The sequence below is a fragment of the Brassica oleracea genome, chromosome C1, assembly GCF_000695525.1.
Source record: "Brassica oleracea var. oleracea cultivar TO1000 chromosome C1, BOL, whole genome shotgun sequence".
In the NCBI taxonomy this organism is placed as follows: Eukaryota; Viridiplantae; Streptophyta; class Magnoliopsida; order Brassicales; family Brassicaceae; genus Brassica; species Brassica oleracea.
Window position 1 is genome coordinate 3,068,623 of NC_027748.1, and position 19,167 is coordinate 3,087,789.

At 35.8% G+C, this 19,167-nt stretch overlaps 3 protein-coding genes across 3 annotated transcripts; 2 read left to right on the forward strand and 1 right to left on the reverse strand.

The window, feature by feature from the left end:
* Positions 1-4,154: 4,154 nt before the first annotated feature.
* Positions 4,155-6,886, forward strand: LOC106308848 (vacuolar-processing enzyme gamma-isozyme). The gene is made up of 9 exons (XM_013745962.1): positions 4,155-4,517; positions 4,659-4,823; positions 4,903-5,059; positions 5,130-5,215; positions 5,284-5,483; positions 5,572-5,620; positions 5,717-5,926; positions 6,017-6,223; positions 6,493-6,886. Exons 1-9 carry the CDS (start codon positions 4,311-4,313, stop codon positions 6,673-6,675), a joined length of 1,464 nt encoding a protein of 487 aa, XP_013601416.1. The 5' UTR covers positions 4,155-4,310; the 3' UTR covers positions 6,676-6,886.
* Positions 6,887-6,918: 32 nt separating this feature from the next.
* On the reverse strand, positions 6,919-8,144 carry LOC106308859 (UPF0587 protein C1orf123 homolog). Its single transcript, XM_013745971.1, has 4 exons — positions 7,989-8,144; positions 7,518-7,625; positions 7,270-7,437; positions 6,919-7,143 (listed from the first exon to the last, which is right to left on the reverse strand). Exons 1-4 carry the CDS (start codon positions 8,088-8,090, stop codon positions 7,018-7,020), a joined length of 504 nt encoding a protein of 167 aa, XP_013601425.1. The 5' UTR covers positions 8,091-8,144; the 3' UTR covers positions 6,919-7,017.
* A 3,572-nt stretch (positions 8,145-11,716) lies between these two features.
* On the forward strand, positions 11,717-19,071 carry LOC106311865. The gene is made up of 21 exons (XM_013749185.1): positions 11,717-12,751; positions 13,162-13,277; positions 13,394-13,602; positions 13,703-13,822; positions 13,903-14,031; positions 14,113-14,238; positions 14,326-14,381; positions 14,496-14,595; positions 14,666-14,783; positions 14,865-15,074; positions 15,288-15,609; positions 15,700-15,902; positions 15,980-16,251; positions 16,339-16,466; positions 16,573-16,807; positions 17,163-17,351; positions 17,424-17,701; positions 17,783-17,969; positions 18,060-18,302; positions 18,611-18,699; positions 18,778-19,071. Exons 1-21 carry the CDS (start codon positions 11,955-11,957, stop codon positions 18,923-18,925), a joined length of 4,275 nt encoding a protein of 1,424 aa, XP_013604639.1. The 5' UTR covers positions 11,717-11,954; the 3' UTR covers positions 18,926-19,071.
* The last annotated feature ends 96 nt before the right edge of the window (positions 19,072-19,167 follow it).

Below are 19,167 nucleotides of genomic sequence, written 5' to 3' on the forward strand. Positions count from 1 at the left end.
AAAAAAACATCAACATATAATTTGATAAATATTATGAAACTACATGCACATTTGACTTAATTATAATAATAATAATAAAAAATTATACTTCATTTTGAATTTGAAAGAATATATGTAACTCAATATACTCACAACATGAATGATTCGACTAATCCAACTTATATCTAAAATCATAGATTTAACTACGATAAGAATATATAATTTTATAAGAATATTTATTTATTTTATAAATATAAATCATTGGACAACTCAAAACATATTAAAAATAAAAATAAAATATTAACCAACTGTTACAATTTAGTTCTTTTGTAAAATTTATATATATGCATGAGACTTCTGAATATTATCGTTTTGTTATATTAATTTATGTAATTTGGAATCAGACACTTTAGTTTATTTTTTTTTCATTCTAAGCACAATATATCTTAAGTTATACATAATCTTCATAAACTATATTTACATATCTAAGACAACAACCACCTAAATGCAAATAAGAAATTAATCAAAAATTTAATATATAGAATAAAAAATATTACAGTTGAATTCATATATGCAATCTAATTTACCCAGATGAAAACTAGATCGACTGAAAAACAACAAAACCGATTAGATATAACATATATAAAATCATATGTATAATTGAAGTAATATAATATTATTAACATAAATGATGCATATAAATTATAAATTAATTTAAAACTAAAAGTAAGTAGCAATCAATTATTATAATATATTTACTTTATAAATATTTATATCCGTGCATGAGCACGGAAAAATCACCTAGTACTTAGTAACGAAGAAGTGACTACGGTGGTACTGAAGTCTACGAACGAGGCGAGGCAGGAGCGGCCGGCGGCAGCTAATGCATGGAGACAGAAATATCCGACGGCTAAGGTCGATGATATCCCTGTCGTGTATCTCTCTATCAACAAGAGACAAATTTCTCAGCGGCGTATATAATTAAACAAACCAACTTGCGGGAACGATAATGACACGACATCTTAACGAGACTTCTGTGTTTTGCATATGAGTGTGACTGTGTGTACATATACCCTTCACTGTTGTATGTTCAAGTCGTGTGATTATTAATTAGAAAAGAAACGATAGACATGTTCGGGTTCGGATCGGGTATTTCGGATTTTTGGATATTTCGGTATAGAGGTATAGAACCCGCTCGGGTATTTCTGTACTTCGGGTCGGGTTCAGGTATTTTTAGTTCGGGTTCGGTTATTTCTGATCGGGTTCGGATATTTAGATTTTGAAAAAAAAATTAAATTTTTCATATCTCAAATTTCTTGTATTTAAAATATAACTTTCATTTAACTATTTTTTTTTATTTTTAATAGATTGAATAATTAATAGATTTGGACATAATATTTTTAAACTAAAAAAGACATTAATTTGGTTATTGTTTTTAAATTTTTGATGTAACTTTTTGTTAATTCTTGAAATATAAAGTTTGACATGCATTTTAAGTGAGTAACAAATCATTTTCTCCGTAATTCTATGTATATTATATCATATGAACTTAAAGTATGTGTAGTATCAATATAAATATTTTATATAAAATGAGAGATGTAAACTATAAATATATGGTTAATTATACATATGTTCGGTTATCTTCGGATATCCAATCTCTTATAATTTAATACCCGTTCAGATATTTTTCTACCTCGATTTGAGTTTTGGTTCGGGTTTTTCGGATCGAGTTCGGGTGTGCTTCGGATATCGAGTAAAGTGTCCACTCCTGATGAGTGGTGTGTGTCGTGGGATGAAAGCAACAAGGACTTTTGAAATTTTGGACACACGTCATGGGAATCTATTAAATAATTATTGGAGCTTACCGGAATACTAATCCAAATTTGTTTTTCCAAGCTCTAGTTGAAGTTATATAATTTTATTGGTAAAATCTAACAAAGATGATATTGGTTCCCACAAATGGTTTGTAATATTTTTACGATTGATACCATCTCCAACCTTTCGTTTTTTTTTCTCTTTTTGATATGAATCGTTTAAATGGAAATGATAGTTCTGCTTCAACGTGTTATAATAAAATAAAATTGTATTTTTATTATAAAAAATAAAATTGTATTTTTATTATAAAAATAAGATAAACTAAATTGATTTAATAATTATAACACCAAATAAGTATTATTGTAAAAATAATTGTATTTACTATTCATTGCTAAAACTATAAAGTTATGAATGTCGAATTTAAAATATCTTACCATCTTATATAATTCCCCTAAGTCGATTTAGGGAGAAAAATATCATGATGTATAGATGCATAGATTGATTTTGATTGCTTAGGTTGCCAGTTAAGTTAGAGGATGAAAACAAGTGGAAGAAAGAAACAAAAGCCGAAATACATCTTTTTCGTTGCTTGTTAGAGAGACTTGTAAGGAAAAGATTCCATTCACTCTTTTGTAATTTTCTTTTGTGATTCTCTGTTTCATTTATATCTTTGTTGCCCCACAAGCTTTGGCATTCCATCACCGACTTAGATGTGGGGGTAATCTAAAATTTAGATTCCAAAAGAAGATAGGATAAAATATACTACTGTTACAGATACCCTAGTGGCTGTATAGAAACAAACAGTTTGCTGTATTTGAATCTTCAAAGTTCTTTGTATTGTTCTCAAAAAAAAAAAAAAGTTGTTTGTATTTTTTTTTTCTTAAAAGAAAGGATCTTGCTATTCGAGTATAATTTTTTTTTAAGGAATTGACCCAACAAACTTTCAAAAAGATTAAAAAAACTCACAGATTTAATTTTGTATTTCGAGATTTTATATCTAGGAATCTAAATTAACGGGAGAGATATCTTTTAAAAACCATATTTATAACTAAGATATTAAACGTACTATATATCTGCAATTTCAATTTCAATTTCAATTTCATCTTATGTCATCTTAAATATTATTAAAAAAAATCTTGATAGATACATGGTGATGAGATACATAAACCAGATGCCAATGGAAAATCACTAGACATGATTAAGAACTATAAAAGAAAACAAAACCAACACGGAATCATTAAAAACGAATTTGCAAAAACTTAAAAATTAAAGGATGAGATAAGAAATCCTACATAAAAAAAACAAATCTAATATGAAAACATCACTCTCTTGCTTGAGGAAGAAGAGTCCATGGTTATACTGGTGAAATGTTTATCCTGAGACCATCCATTTCAAATGAACCCTCGCAAAAGAAAAACCAAACCTAACAAAACAAATTATCTAGAATCACGAGCTACTAAACCTCAGATCATAAAGAACATAAAAGAAACATTAGCTTCAAGAAACCGAGCAAGAAAAATATGTTTCAACATCTCTTCACCAAGAAAGAGTTAAAAACAGTTTAGGCTCATTTGAGACAAAGTCATCGCGGTTAACCAGAGCCGGTCTTGAAGAATTGAGGGCCCTAATCTAATTTTTTTTACTACAAGTTTATTTATAGTCAAAGTTTTAGCAGAAAAAAGTTTATTTAAATTCCCTTTATATTTTTTCATAAATTTTACTAAAAAATATTTTATATTATAACCATAGTAATGGTTTTCCTGAAGAAAAATAATTTACAAAGAAAATTATGTCGACAAAGAAAAAAAATCTAAGTAACAATAGGTTTAGTTTCTTAAAACGTATTCATGTAAGTGAGTTTACAAAGAAAATTATTTCTGATGACTGATAACAGAGTTATTTTCTTCGGTAATGTTAGTTTAGTTTACAAAAAATAACTTAGTTACACAAATATTTTTTGAAAATGGGGGTCTGATGATTGATAACAGAGTTATTTTCTTCTGTAATGTTAGTTTAGTTTACAAAAATAACTCAGTTACACAAATATTTTTTGAAAATGGGGATCTTTTAGGGTGGAGGCCCCATTCAAATGTTTCACATCACTTCCCACGAGCCCGGCTCTGCGGTTAACCAAAGGCTAAAGAAATAAAACCCCAACAATTTAAATATAACAAAAACCAGGCTGATCATGATTAGTTGTATCATGTATGAATAATAGATAAAGTTTTGCAAACCGAAATTAAAGTTAAAATTGTCACTTTTGCGAAGAAAGTTTCAAAATGTGTCTAAAAATGCAAAATCTATATAATTCTAGAACTAAATAAATAAATAAGTTTCGCTTGCGTGCTTATATAAGCAAAGACGTGTTCGTTCTCCGATAAGAAGATTCATCATCATATTGATTGGTTGACAAAAACAAACAAAAGAAACAGAAAAGAAAAGAAAAGATTCATTATTTAATAGTCCCCCGCCGATTAAAAAGATTCGTATCCACGTCACCATACGCCTCTCCAACGATGACACCTGTCGCCGTCGCCGTTCTCTTCCTCTCCTTGATCGCCCTCTCCGCCGCAAGACAAAACCCCGACGACGACGTCATCAAACTCCCCTCGCACGCTTCCAGATTCTTCCGCCCCAACAACGACGACGAATCTTCATCGTCCGGCACCAGGTGGGCCGTTCTCGTCGCCGGATCGAGCGGTTATTGGAACTACAGACATCAGGTATCGTGACTATCGATAAAGTTTGCTCCTTTATGTAGATTCATAACGATGGGTAGAGATAGATTCATGAGAGCTTAGTGTGAACTCTTTAAAAGAGTGTTTTTTTTTATGATAAAGCTTGGAACTTTTTTTGGTTTGCAGGCTGATGTTTGTCATGCTTATCAACTACTGAGGAAAGGAGGATTGAAAGAGGAGAATATTGTGGTTTTCATGTATGATGATATTGCTGATAATGAAGAGAATCCGAGGAAAGGGATCATTATCAACAGCCCTCATGGGAGTGATGTCTATGAAGGAGTTCCCAAGGTTTGTTTTTTTTTGCTTTCTTTGGTTTGTGCTATCTAAAGAGTGTCCCATCTCACTTAATTTTTTTTTGGTGTGGCAGGATTACACTGGAGATGATGTTACTGTTGAGAATCTGTTTGCTGTGATCCTTGGAGACAAAGGTGCTGTTAAGGGAGGGAGTGGGAAGGTTGTGGATAGTGGTCCTAATGATCATATTTTTATATTCTATAGTGACCATGGTGGTCCTGGAGTTCTTGGTGAGTTTTTGGTGAAACCCAAGAAAGTAGGATGGTTTTGATTAAAATATACTGATGGTTCTGTTTGCAGGGATGCCGACTTCTCCTTACTTATATGCTGATGATTTGAATGATGTCTTGAAGAAAAAACATGCTTCCGGAACCTACAAAAGCATGGTAAGTCGCCTGAGGTTTCTTATGATATGTTTTTGTTGTTGGTACCGCACTGACAGGGAAACCTGCAGGTGTTCTATCTTGAAGCTTGCGAGTCTGGAAGTATCTTTGAAGGGCTTCTTGAAGAGGGTTTAAACATCTACGCCACAACTGCATCAAACGCAGTGGAAAGCAGTTGGGGTACCTATTGCCCTGGGGAGGAGCCTAGCCCTCCACCAGAGTATGAAACTTGCTTAGGTGACTTATACAGTGTTGCATGGATGGAAGACAGGTAAAGTAGTGTTCTGTTTCTCATGTTTTGGAAATCTATTATGAATCTCCCGTATATTGATTCTGATGTTTTGTTTGACATGCAACAGCGGTGTGCACAATCTACAAACTGAGACTCTACGCCAACAATATGAGCTAGTAAGCTTTCTCTGCCTAATCTTGTAATACTTTTACTAATGACGGAGCTGAGCTTTTTTCAACTGTGAGTTAGACTCTTGGCTAATGTGTTTTCAGGTGAAGAGGAGGACTGCTGGTGGTGCGTCGGCTTACGGTTCTCATGTGATGCAATATGGAGATGTAGGACTTAACAAGGATAAGCTCGACCTTTACATGGGAACAAACCCTGCCAATGACAACTTCACCTTTGTGGATGCTAATTCACTGACTCCACCTTCAGGAGTTACTAACCAGCGTGATGCAGATCTTGTCCATTTCTGGGATAAGGTTCCTTTTTCCCAATCTTCTTCACGTATTTTAGATGGTGCTGAAGTGATTAGTACAATTATTTTACATGTTATAAATTTTTTCGTGCAGTACCGAAAGGCACCAGAAGGTTCCACAAGGAAAACAGAAGCTCAGAAGCAAGTCCTTGAAGCCATGTCTCACAGACTTCATGTTGACAACAGTGTGAAACTCGTCAGCAAACTCTTGTTTGGCATCTCAGAAGGTTCTGAAGTGCTAAACAAAGTAAGGCCTGCTGGACAACCTCTGGCCGATGACTGGACTTGCCTTAAAAACACGGTAAATAAATACATCCATTTTTACTTGTCATTCTTATCATCAATTATATCTACATCATTGCAAAGTGAGGTCAGTATTGAAAAACGTATTGATATGGTCATGACACTACTACATCTATATCATAATATAAGATAGACAAGTCAGTCTGTGGAGCCCAGCACTCTATTATTAGCAATGCTACTGAGAAAAAGTCAGACACTTGCTTCTCTACTGATTGATGGATGTTAATATAGATAAGAAAAGAGATTTACCTTCATGTGTATGTGTAGGTGAGAGCTTTTGAGAGACACTGTGGGTCGCTGTCACAGTACGGTATCAAGCACATGAGGTCATTTGCAAACATCTGCAACGCAGGGATCCAAATGGAGCAAATGGAAGAGGCAGCTTCACAGGCTTGCACCTCAATCCCATCTGGTCCTTGGAGCTCTCTTCACCGTGGATTCAGTGCTTAAAACCCCTAATCCCAACTTTGCATTTGTTTAATACTACTACCAATACCCAAATATTCCTATTTCGATTTTTAATGTTGGAATCATTAAATCTCCCTGTATATCTCATTATCATTTATCTCTTCATTGTATAATTACAGAAAATCCATTTGCATTGTACAAAATGCTTGTAGAAACTGAAGTTAATGTAAACAAAGGTTTGCTTATTATTTTACCTTCTCCTTGCAAATTCTCAAAGGAATTGAGTTTAAGAAGATAAAACTTTATTGGAACTTTTGAGCAATGAGTTTTTTACATACACCAAGTGTGTATAGGATAAGAAAATAGAACAATAGACGCTTGACTTTACTTGGTGACGGTGAAGCTTGCACGGAAGTTTGATATCATAACAGGGCACTCGCCCTTCTCATCATACTCTGTGAACTCCTCCCCGCTCGACAAATCAATCTCATCAAACTTGGTTCCAGATTCCTGTTTAGGCCACACGAAAAAAAATTCAACTCATGAGAGGTGCAAGTAAGCATCAAAGAGTAGAATGGGAACAAAGCTTCGAGTTCTTTGTCCAGACGACTGTTGTAAGGTATCAGCAAAACTTACAGCTTCAGCTTTCCAAAATCCGCCAAATCCGAAATCGATGGGTTCGTAGCCTCGACAGTCAAACACCATAAGAGGAGCATGTTCTCCAGCCTCAGAGTCTTCCTGAGTTAAAGGTCGGCCTTTTCCTGGAATCATTGTCACATTCCCTTCCCTTCCACAGAACTTACACTATAACAACTCACGGAGACAAACCATCAAATTTCAAGCATAAAGAAAATGTCCTCGAAAGAGTGAAGATCAATGATTACCTTCTGAACGAGATGACAAGTACCCCTACCTCCAGGAGGAGTAAAAGTCTCATTCAAAGTCACACATGTTTCTTTCTGAGTCACCTCTCCGCATTGTTCACATTTCAACTAAAACACACACACATGAAAACAATCACTTAATACTTTTCATGCTAAATATGAAAAAAGAGGAGACAAGAAACAAGTATGTACACAAACAATAAAAACAAGTAGGCGGTAAACACGACCATACCATTTGATCTCGCTCACTTATTACATAACAAAAAAACACTTTGTAATTTATTTCCCGACAACAAACCACTGACTGTTCTGTCATATGCTCAATTCCACAAATTTGAAACGCAAGGAGAAATTGAAACCTAAACAGTAAAGACTTTAAGACCAGAGCTATGCGGAAGAACGGTCAATCATATACACAAGTAAACGAAGCAATGAAACGAATCGAAGACTGTCAAAAAAAATGGAGGAAACCTTGAAGAGGTAAGGGAAGTTGGGATCGTCGCAGCCGCCGGAGGGCTGGAGATTAGTGAGATTCTCCAGATCAGCCGTGATTTTGAGCACATAGTTCACCATCTTAAGAATCTTCTTCTTCTTCTTCTGATCCTGGTGGTTTTGGGTATTGAGAAAGAATGAGTGCGCTCTAAAAGGCCGGTCGGACCAGTAAACCGATCCGGTTATTGAAATAAAAGGTCGACGTCTGTTAGTGGACTGCAATGATTGGATGTCTGATGTCTCATTTCTCATTGGATTATTAGCCCAACTCGAAAACTCAGCCCATTTATCATTTTAAATCTTTTCAAATAACTTTTTGTTTAAATGTTTTCTTTTTTTTTTTTGAAACTAATTTTTGTTTAAATGTTTTCTTCCATAAAAAAAGCAAATTCAATTTTCTTTCACAATTGTACAAAAACATAATGATTTTTATTTTTGACAATATTATCTAACAAAGAATAGCTAACTAGACTCGTGAGCACTTATTTACATACTTCACTATAGTTTTGAAAATAAGAAAAGTCGATCGATCTATTTTGAATTTGGACAGTAAACAGTGTAAATATCTTTGGTCTCGAAATCTCTTACCTCACGCATGTCTTGTAAGTCAGAAATCTAGGCTACAACAACATTTGTTCACTATTAAAAACACACGTTATAAATCTGTTTTTTTTTTCTCAAAACAATAACACAAAAGTTTGCTCCTGTGCTACGTTTTGTTCCTTTCTGACATAATATGTCACCGCAAGGAAAAATATAAAAGAAAGTAAAAGCTCGTGCGAATAGTGGGAACACACCAACACGCAACCTCTTCGGGGAATCCATCAACAACCAAACACGTTGAATTAAAGTCAATCTGTTGTCTTGCCATTTGGCTTGACGTCGGTTTCGGAAAGCCACGTACGTGGTGTGCATAGCTTCATGCCCAATCAATCACACTGTATCATTTTTTTTATTTTTTTTGTAAAATGCATTCATAATTTAAATAAAAACGAAAACGTTTTTGTAATCACACTGTATCATCGTCATTACTTGCACATTATTGTCGTCATTATCATTTTACTTTTTGTAATCAATAGTGTGGCTGATACTATATCTCTTCTACGTTAATCTCCAGCACGTAAAATACAGTCCACGGATAAATAATCAGAAAGATTAGTATATTCTTGGCCACTCTTTGGTTAACCGTTAAACTATCACTTTCGGAAAAGCATCTAGTCATTACTTTGATGTTTTCTTTTGATATATACGCAAACTAGATATCTAAGTTTTCCAACTAAAAAAATATATCCAACTTAATTTTTTTTTGAAACACTATATCCAACTTAATTTAATTTGTATTTTTCCTAACTTAAACTTTAATTATGTTAAGGGGAGTCGAAAGAATTATGATATGTTGAAAATTATATTCTAAGGCTTGAAAATGGTCTAGTCTATTATGTTCTACGGTCAACAGCAAGTGGATATTTTTTAAAAAATATTTCTGTTGAACCTAAGATAAAGTATTTATATGGAAAATTACGTTTTATAGCTATAATACAAAATTCAATTAAGGATATGGAAAAGCAGCTCCTAGCCACTTTATACTTTCTTTCTACCGAAAAAATACTTCATCGGTTTCAAACAAAATAGAAAATTCTAATTATCATACATTTTTTGTAATTACATTGTCTCCACAAATTTTAATAAACACAATTATAATTTTAAAACTTACAATTTATCATTAATTATACATTAAAATGTATTAAATATATTTTTGCAATGATTTTTTCGTAACGGAATGGAAGACTTTGATGGTGGTCTATGCGTTTTCTTTGTTTTATGGTCATAGATAGAATTTTAGTAGTATAAAAAAGAAACAAAGTTGAAGAATCAGTTTAAATTTATGAAAACTACAAAATAATTAATCAATGAAGATTCTTATTTTGTTTTGCATTTTTCCTTTCCCCTCAACTGAAGTTTTCCAATTTCCATTAATAAAAGTACCTTGAGATTCTTATTTGTATTTAACTAAAGTGAAGTTTAAAGAACAAAACAAAAGGTTTTAATTATTTGGTGGTTTTAAATTAACAGGTATCATAAAATCACTGGTTAACATTAAAAAACTCAAGTATATCATAGTTTCATGTTTAAAAGATTAATAATAAATATATTATCTTAAGTTCTTAATTACCATATTAGGTGATATATTAAAAGAATTGCCTAACATAAATCGTATATAATTTGGAATATTCTCTTTTACAAAGCCGAATTCGTAGTTTGAATATATTGGAAATGTGAATTTTGGAAACAATTTCAAAACTGGATATCAAATTATACACGGTTATCAATCAACCAAATTCCATAATATCTAAATATATAATCGTTTCGCAAGAAACATAAACTATATATCCTAAAAATTGCACCCTATAACTATATGGAATATGAATCCCTAAACTTTAAATCCTAAAACATCATAAATTTATAATGTTGTATGTATATAAACCTAAACGTCTACAAACGTAAATCCTAATGCATAAATCATAGAACATGTAACTTTCAAATTGTAATCAGATATTATGTAATCATGTGTAATAAACCATATCATATGTGCTTAAACCATATAAAATGTAACATTTTTATATACAATAAGGTTTAAAGAATATGATTAATATATGGTTTCAAATATAGTTGGGGACCAAACCGATATTAGAAGATAAGGACCCATTGAGTTTTGATTAGGATAACCATAGAATAGATTAAGACAAACCAAGATTGAAAAAAACGGTAATTAAAACGGTTTAGGAAAACTAATCATGCATTAGCCATGTCAACAAATTGATTTAGTTTTTTATTTTTTCTAACTTAACATTTAATTATGTTACGGGGAGTCAAAAGAATTATGTTATGTTGAAAATTATATTCTAAGGCTTGAAAATGGTCTACAGAAACTTTAGCCTATTATTATGTTCTAGTTTCTACGGTCAACAGCAAGTGGATATTTTAAAAAACAATCCTGTTGAACCTAAGAAAGTATTTATATGGGAAATTACGTCTTATAGCTATAATACAAAATTCAATTAAGGATATGGAAAAGCAGCCCCTAGCCACTTTATATTTTCTTTCAACAAAAAAAAAACTTCATTTCAAAAACAAAAAAATTCTAACCATCAATAAATTTTTTTGGTAATTAAATTTTCGCCACAAAATTTAATCAATTAAATTTTAATAAACGAAGTTATAATTTCTAAAATTTACTGTTTATCATTAATTATGCATTAAAAATGTTTAAAATATATTTTTGTAATAATTTTTTTAAAATAATTTTTTTCCGTAACGGAATGGGAGACTTTGATGGTAATCTATACATTTTATTTGTTTTATGGTCATAGATAGAAATTTAGTAGTATAAAAAAGAAACAAAAATTGAAGAATCAGTTTTAATTTATGAAAACTACAAAATAATTAATCAATGAAGATTCTTATTTTGTTTTGCATTTTTCCCTTCCCCTCAGCTGAAGTTTTCCAATTTCCATTAATAAAAGTATCTAGAGATTCTTATTTGTATTCAACTAAAGTAAAGTTTAAAGACTAAACAACAGGTTTTAATTAAGTTTGGTGGTTTTAAATCAACACGTGTCATAAAAACATTGGTTAACATAAAAAGAAAGTCTCACGTGTAACGCCCAAAGCTAAAAGCTAAAAGCTTTCTAAAATTTTCTCCACCATTTACCGAACAAAGCGCGCCTCTCGCTTCCTTCCTTCAACCTCTTTGCGCTCTCTCTCTCTCTCTCTAGACAAAACCAAACCTATCTTTCTTCTCCTCTCTGTCTCGACGAAGCTCTGTTCTGTCTCTTCGTATTTAATTTTCTTTTCTGATTTTAATTTTTTTTCGTAGCGACGCAACGGTTAATGTCTTCGTTTTATTGGCTTCTCTCATCTGTAGATGATTAGAATACTTTTTCAATGATGAGATTCGTCTTCTTCTTCATCGTCCTCTACGTGTTAACCGCATATCCGAAACTAATCGCATCTTGGGATGAGTCTCCGATTAGATTCTACAATCCTCCCACACCTTCTCCGGCGCCATCGCCGGAGCCTAACCCCGATGATGAATCTTCCCTTTCGTGCGCCGACGACCTGCACGGCGTTGGCTCGTTGGACACCACGTGCAAACTCGTCGCCGATTTGAATCTCACAGGTGACCACTACATCTCCGGCAAGGGCAACCTCGACGTCCTGCCCGGCGTCAGATTGGTTTGCAACGTCCCGGGATGCTCGTTGACGGTCAACATCTCCGGGAACTTCTCCCTGGCCGAGAACTCGACGGTTATCGCCGGGAGTTTCCGCCTCGCGGCGGAGAACGCCGATTTCGCGGTTGGCTCGGCGGTGGACACCACCGGATTGGGCGGGGAGCCACCGTCGGGGGCGAGCGGGACGCCGGAGGGGGTGGATGGAGCCGGCGGAGGGTACGGTGGGAGAGGAGCTTGCTGCTTGTCCGACACGACGGCGAAGCTTCCCGGGGATGTGTGGGGCGGTGACGTGTACGGTTGGTCGTATCTTGAGAAGCCGGAGGTTTATGGTAGCAGAGGTGGGTCCACGAGCAATGAGGTTGACTACGGTGGAGGTGGCGGCGGGATGGTGGGGATGGAGGTGTTAGGGCGTGTGGGGCTAAACGGCAGCGTTTTAGCTGATGGGGACAGTGGTGGAGTCAAAGGTGGTGGTGGGTCCGGCGGCAGCATCTTCGTCATGGCACATAAAATGTAAACTCTTTCTTCAATCTTTGTTAATTGACATCTAATGGTTTCTTTCTTTAATGGGAGAGAGTTTTGATTATTTTAGGCTTTGCATTGGTTCAGTGATGTTAAGAAAAAAAAAAGATAGAGAAAGAGTTATTACTCGTCTGATTCCACATTTGGTGGTTGGTGGTAACTTGATGCAGACAAAGGTTTAAAGTTAGACCTTTAAATAATGCTGCATTTAGCATCTGTCTTTTTTGAATCCACTTTGGTTTTGTTTTCTAGTGAATTGTGAGAACTTAATATCTAGAAAGCTCCAAATTTTTAATGAGGGTTTTTAGTTACATCTATTGTTAGAAACCATTTACTCTATGTAATGTATTATGCTATTCCCATTTGATGGGCTGATAGAAATGCTTTGGTTAATGCCACAGGGAAGGAAATGGTCGGATAAGTGCATCTGGAGGTGATGGTTATGCTGGTGGAGGTGGTGGGAGAGTATCTGTCCATATATACAGCCGCCAGTCTCAGCCGAAAATCTTTATCCATGGTTAGGCTTCAGTTTTGGTCTAATAACCATTCCTTAAATTGATATTATGATGACGGTCCCATCTCTTGTTTGATAAGTATGTGTGGCAGTTCAATTGTAATTTTTTCTTTTTGTAGGAGGTAGTAGTTTTGGTTGTCAAGAAAATGCTGGAGCTTCTGGGACTCTGTATGATGTTGTTTCAGAGAGCTTAACTATAGACAACGAGAATAAGACAACTTTTACAGACACTCTTCTCTTGGAGTTCCCTTACCATCGCCTTTTCACCAATTTGTATATCCAAAACATGGCAAAAGTTGCTGTTCCCTTGCGTTGGAGCCGTGTCCAGGTTTGTGAAAATTACTAAGATTCTTGACTGTTGTTAAAGATTTTTAAGAATATTGTTTTAGGTACTATAGAGGTTTATATATATGTTACTGGTGTTACAGGTTCAAGGATCAATAAGTTTGTCAAATGGTGGAGAGTTGAACTTTGGTCTTGCTCGTTATGCTTCTTCAGAATTTGAGTTATTCGCAGAGGAAGTCTTGATGAGCAACTCTGTTATCAAGGTACCCTATTGAACTTGTAAAGACACATGAGTGTTTTTGTTTTTATTTCTCACTATGTGGATCTCTATGCTATGTGTTAGGTGTTTGGGGCTTTGCGTATGACAGTGAAGGTGTTCTTGATGTTGAAGTCAAGAATGTTTATTGATGGTGGTGGAGTGACAATGCTGGGGACTTCAATGCTTGATATTAGTAATTTGTTAGTGCTCAAGGTATTCTAATTATATTTATTAATATGTTCCTCATAGTATGCAACTTTGATGTCCTATAATTTGCTCTTTACTTTTACACAGGAGTCATCAGTGATACAATCCAATGGAAACCTCGGAGTACATGGGCAGGGTCTCTTACATCTAAGAGGTGCTGGAGATACAATTGAAGCACAACGTCTGATTTTGTCTCTATTTTATAGCATCAAGGTAAGAAAGATAACCTGCATCATATTATTGTGTGCTGTTACATGTAATGTTACTAGGTAAAAAGTGGACATTTTATGATTTGTGAAGGTTGGAGCTGGAGCAGTTTTGCGTGGTCCTTTGCAGAATACATCAACTGGTGGCCTGTAAGTTCCGAAGGTTCGGATGATCCTTCAAAAAAAGTCATTTTATCCCTTATAGCATTTTGTTTTGTTGTACTGAGCCTGTAAAATTTTTTTATGTTTGGTTTTGTTTTAAAGTACTCCAAAGCTTTACTGTCAACGTGAAGATTGTCCTGTTGAGTTACTCCACCCGCCGGAGGATTGCAATGTCAATGCATCCCTTCCATTCACTCTCCAGGTGCTTGCTTGTTTACATAATGAATATGAATATGCTGAAGAATATGTTCTAATAGTTTTCTCTGTTGCAGATCTGCCGAGTTGAGGATATTACTGTTGAAGGTCTCATCAAAGGGTCTGTTATACATTTCCATCTGGCTAGAACCGTCGTTGTCCGCTCCTCTGGAACAATAACTGGAGATGGGATGGGTAAGGCACACATACTCACTGAAGATTTGAGTCTTATTTGTAATGTGAGCCAGTTTTTGAGAGATTTGATTATGTACACAGGCTGCAAAGGTGGAGTTGGGACAGGTAGGTTTCTGAGAAGCGGTATTGGGAGTGGTGGTGGGCATGGCGGTAAAGGTGGAAGCGGGTGTTACAATCATACTTGCATTGAAGGTGGTGATTCTTATGGAAATGCAGATCTACCTTGTGAACTTGGTAGTGGAAGTGGAGATGAAGAGTCATCAGATTCAGTTGCTGGTGGAGGAATCATTGGTAAGTCATGTTTTGTCTATAGAGAAGTGATTGGTTCATTTTTGAAATGTATCTTCCTAATAATTTTTTTTCCTTACCAATTTGTGGAGTGATTGGTTCATTTTTGAAATGTATCTTCCTAATGAATTTTTTTGCTTACCAATTTGTGGAGTGATCGGTTCATTTTTGAAATGTATCTTCCTGATAAATTTTTGTTCTTACCAATTTGTGAAGTGATTGGTTCGCTTGAGCACCCACTTTCAAGCTTGTCACTTGAGGGAACGATAACAACTGATGGTGAGAGTCCCAGGAAGACGCTTAAAACCATAAGTAACACAAGTCTAGGACCTGGTGGTGGTTCAGGTGGAACAGTGCTTCTGTTCTTGCGCTCGCTCGACATAGCCAAGCCTGCTATTCTCTCTAGTATTGGGGGAAACGGTAGTCTAAAGGGAGGTGGTGGAGGAAGTGGTGGAAGGATTCATTTTCATTGGTCAGACATTCCAACTGGTGATGTCTATCATCACATTGCCAACGTTAAGGGAAGAGTTTATGTAAGGTTTGTCACTAAAAAATTTCATTCTTTTGTTTTACTCTAATTTATTTTCTTAATGCATTCTTGAAACATATTTGTATTATTAATTTACAGAGGAGGGTTGGGTGCAAGTGAAGACAACGTTGGAGAGGCAGGAACTTTGACTGGTAAAGCTTGTCCAGAAGGCCTCTATGGTCTATACTGCGAGGAATGTCCAGTTGGAACTTATAAGAATGTTACTGGATCTGATAAAGCTCTGTGTAGTCTTTGTCCAGCTAGAGATCTTCCCCACCGTGCTGTATACATCACTGTTCGAGGTACTTTTTTTGTATGAGAAACACTGGGCGGTCTATGACCTTGAATTAAATAACTTTGATTACTTGTTTCTTGACAGGTGGTGTTGCGGAAGCTCCTTGTCCATATCAATGCGTTTCGGATAGATACCACATGCCGCATTGTTACACTACACTTGAGGAGTTAATATACACATTTGGTGGACCTTGGCTGTTTGGTATTCTTCTGGTAGTTTTGCTCCTTCTACTAGCACTTGTTTTCAGCGTTGCCCGGATGAAATTTATAAGTGGCGAGGAGGTACACGGAGCTACCACAACTCATCATGGCTCTCAGATTGATCACTCATTTCCATTCCTTGAGTCCTTGAACGAGGTATGTGAATGGAACATAACAATTGAGGAAATAGTATTTGGTTGCTAGTTTCCTTTTATAGTTAATACTTGTTTCTCTTTTTTGCAGGTGATGGAGACAAGCAGGGTGGAGGAGTCACAGGGACACATGCATAGGATATATTTCTTAGGTCCTAATACTTTTAGTGAACCTTGGCATCTTTCTCATACTCCCCCAGATGAAATAAAGGAGATTGTGTAAGTTACTTATTACCTTTTTTGACTATAGTTTAGTTCATGCCTGAAACTTGTTTGTGAAATACATTTTGCTTTGGTCTCCTTACTTGACTTTTTCTTTTTTAAGGTATGAGGCTGCGTTTAATGGATTTGTTGATGAGATCAATGCTATAGCTGCATACCAGTGGTGGGAGGGGGCGATATACATCATGCTTTCAGTTCTTGTCTATCCTCTAGCGTGGTCGTGGCAGCAATCACGGAGGAGGCTAAAGTTTCAGAAACTCCGTGACTTTGTTCGATCGGAATATGACCATTCTTGTCTACGCTCATGTCGTTCAAGGGCATTATATGAGGGGCTAAAGGTACATACTCTATCCATTAGAAAGAAAGATAAATTGCTAAAAATAGTTTTATGTGAGAATAGGACGAGTTGTACTAGGATCTTAGGACATCTCCAATCCTATTCTATATTTTACTTCAAAATAGAGTGGAAAATGGAGTAATGAACAAAAAAAAAATATTACTCAATTTCAATTTTTTTTTTTTGTGTGTTCATCATTCTATTTCTCACTCCATTTTGGAGTAAAATATAGAGTGGGGTTGGAGAGCGTTGTAAGCTTATATTCTCCTCAAGTTGCATACAGTATCATGTTATATTGACCTTTATTAGTATCATTGGTTACAAATTTAAATTAAATTTGTGATGTGAATGTGCAGGTAGCTGCTACTCCTGACTTAATGCTAGCTCATCTAGATTTCTTCCTCGGTGGCGACGAAAAGAGAAACGATCTTCCTCCTCCTGTTCATGAAAGATTCCCAATGCCTTTAGTTTTTGGAGGGGATGGAAGTTACATGGCCTATTACTCACTCCAAAGCGACGATATTCTGACCAGTCTTTTGAGCCAGGTTCGGTCTTTTCTTGTTTAGAGTGTCAATGACTGTCATATCGTTACTGAGCTTACCTTGTTTTTTTTATAGTTGGTTCCACCAACCACTTGGTACCGCTTCGTTGCTGGCCTTAACGCTCAGCTGCGCCTTGTTCAGCAAGGGAAACTAAGGTCCACGTTTCGCTCGGTTATGAGATGGATTGAGACTCACGGAAACCCTGCCTTGAAAAGAAACGGTGTACGTGTCGACCTAGCTAGGTTTCAGACCTCTCCTTCCTCGTCTTGCCAGTATGGAATCCTTGTCCAGACCATTGTAGATGAAGTGGCATCACCAAGAGATGTTAATGAGACAGAACAGCAGCATCCTTGGTAAGAAAACTTCACTTCCCTTTCTCTCTACTCTTTTAATTTGCCATTCATAGACTTATTCTTTGAGTTTTGAATATGCAGGGGTGTACAAATTGATAACTCGTCTTTACATTTCACACAATCTCCGACTAGCTCAATCAATCACTTCAGGCACCGAGACGGCGGAGAAATCATAGACATTGGTAGCTTACAGTTTCTCAAAGAAGAAAAAGATGTCCTCTCCCTACTCTCCTTCTTGATTCATAACACAAAACCTGTTGGCCATCAGGTAAAAGCCTCTCTGTGATTTCAAACATTATTGCATTCTCTCTTTTTTTTTACTTACCAAAGGGTTTTTTGAAATGTGGTGTGATGACAGGATCTGGTTGGTTTGGTTATCTCGGTGCTGCTTCTAGGAGATCTAACTCTAATGTTACTCACGCTGCTCCAACTCTACTCCATATCTGTGCTGGACGTTTTTCTCGCTTTGTTTATTTTACCTCTCAGCATCCTTTTCCCTTTCCCTGCTGGAGTCAGCGCTTTGTTTAGCCATGGACCAAGGCGTTCTGCTGGACGCACTCGTGTCTATGCTTTGTGGAACATCACATCTCTGGTCAATGTCGTAAGTACTTGTCTTCTTTATGAAAATACTTTCCGCAGAATTAGATAAATACAAAACAAAAGAAAACAGACAAACTTGTGGATTTGTACTGATATTGTTGGTTAATTTAACAGATTTAAACCGATTTAAACCAGTTTAAATCGATTTAAGATTTTTTTCTAAAATCGTTTTAGCTAGGACCTAGTTACTGCCTAGGTGGGCGGCGCATACACCAGTTTACTACTCTTCTTAAAGCCTAATATGGACCTTCTCTTGTTTCTGCAGTCTCCTTCACCTTCTATTACATGATTAAAAAACCTTTTGTGCAGGTTGTTGCGTTTGTGTGTGGATATATTCACTATCATGGCTCATCAGCTGGAAAAAAGATTCCCTATCTCCAGCCATGGAACATTAGCATGTGAGAAGGACCCTTAAATCTCAAACCTTATATAACACATTCCTTCTTGCGACATCGACTAACATTTTGTTTTTGCAGGGACGAGAACGAGTGGTGGATATTCCCGGGCGCTTTGTTCCTGTGCAAAGTGTTGCAATCCCAACTTGTAAACTGGCACGTTGCTAATCTCGAGATACAAGATTACTCCTTATACAGTGATGACTCCGAGCTGTTCTGGCAGTCGTAAGACACGAAACTCGAACCATAATTTAATACAAAACACAGGTGAAGGGAGCTGGTTTTTTTTATAAAAGGCGTCTTCTGGTGCAACAAGCTGATTCAAAGATTTTTCAGGTGAATATAGCTAGCTAACTCTTTAGGCAAGTAGTTAAAGGAATGAATAATCCTGAAAGGGAACAAAATGCATATGCTTGTATTTGATTCCGCCACGCCAAGATCCATCTTGTTTTTTCAGATGATTGGGACTGG

Coding starts and splice junctions, on each gene's coding strand:
- LOC106308859 (XM_013745971.1), bottom strand. CDS start 8,090: ATGGTGAACTATGTGCTCAAAATCACGGCTGATCTGGAGAATCTCACT. Junction 7,626..7,988: donor ACTTCCCTTACCTCTTCAAG/GTTTCCTCCATT, acceptor TGTGTGTTTTAG/TTGAAATGTGAACAATGCGG. Junction 7,144..7,269: donor GATTTTGGAAAGCTGAAGCT/GTAAGTTTTGCT, acceptor TGGCCTAAACAG/GAATCTGGAACCAAGTTTGA.
- LOC106308848 (XM_013745962.1), top strand. CDS start 4,311: ATGACACCTGTCGCCGTCGCCGTTCTCTTCCTCTCCTTGATCGCCCTC. Junction 5,216..5,283: donor CCGGAACCTACAAAAGCATG/GTAAGTCGCCTG, acceptor GGAAACCTGCAG/GTGTTCTATCTTGAAGCTTG. Junction 5,927..6,016: donor TTGTCCATTTCTGGGATAAG/GTTCCTTTTTCC, acceptor TTTTTCGTGCAG/TACCGAAAGGCACCAGAAGG.
- LOC106311865 (XM_013749185.1), top strand. CDS start 11,955: ATGATGAGATTCGTCTTCTTCTTCATCGTCCTCTACGTGTTAACCGCA. Junction 13,278..13,393: donor GCCGAAAATCTTTATCCATG/GTTAGGCTTCAG, acceptor TTCTTTTTGTAG/GAGGTAGTAGTTTTGGTTGT. Junction 17,702..17,782: donor ACAGAACAGCAGCATCCTTG/GTAAGAAAACTT, acceptor TTGAATATGCAG/GGGTGTACAAATTGATAACT.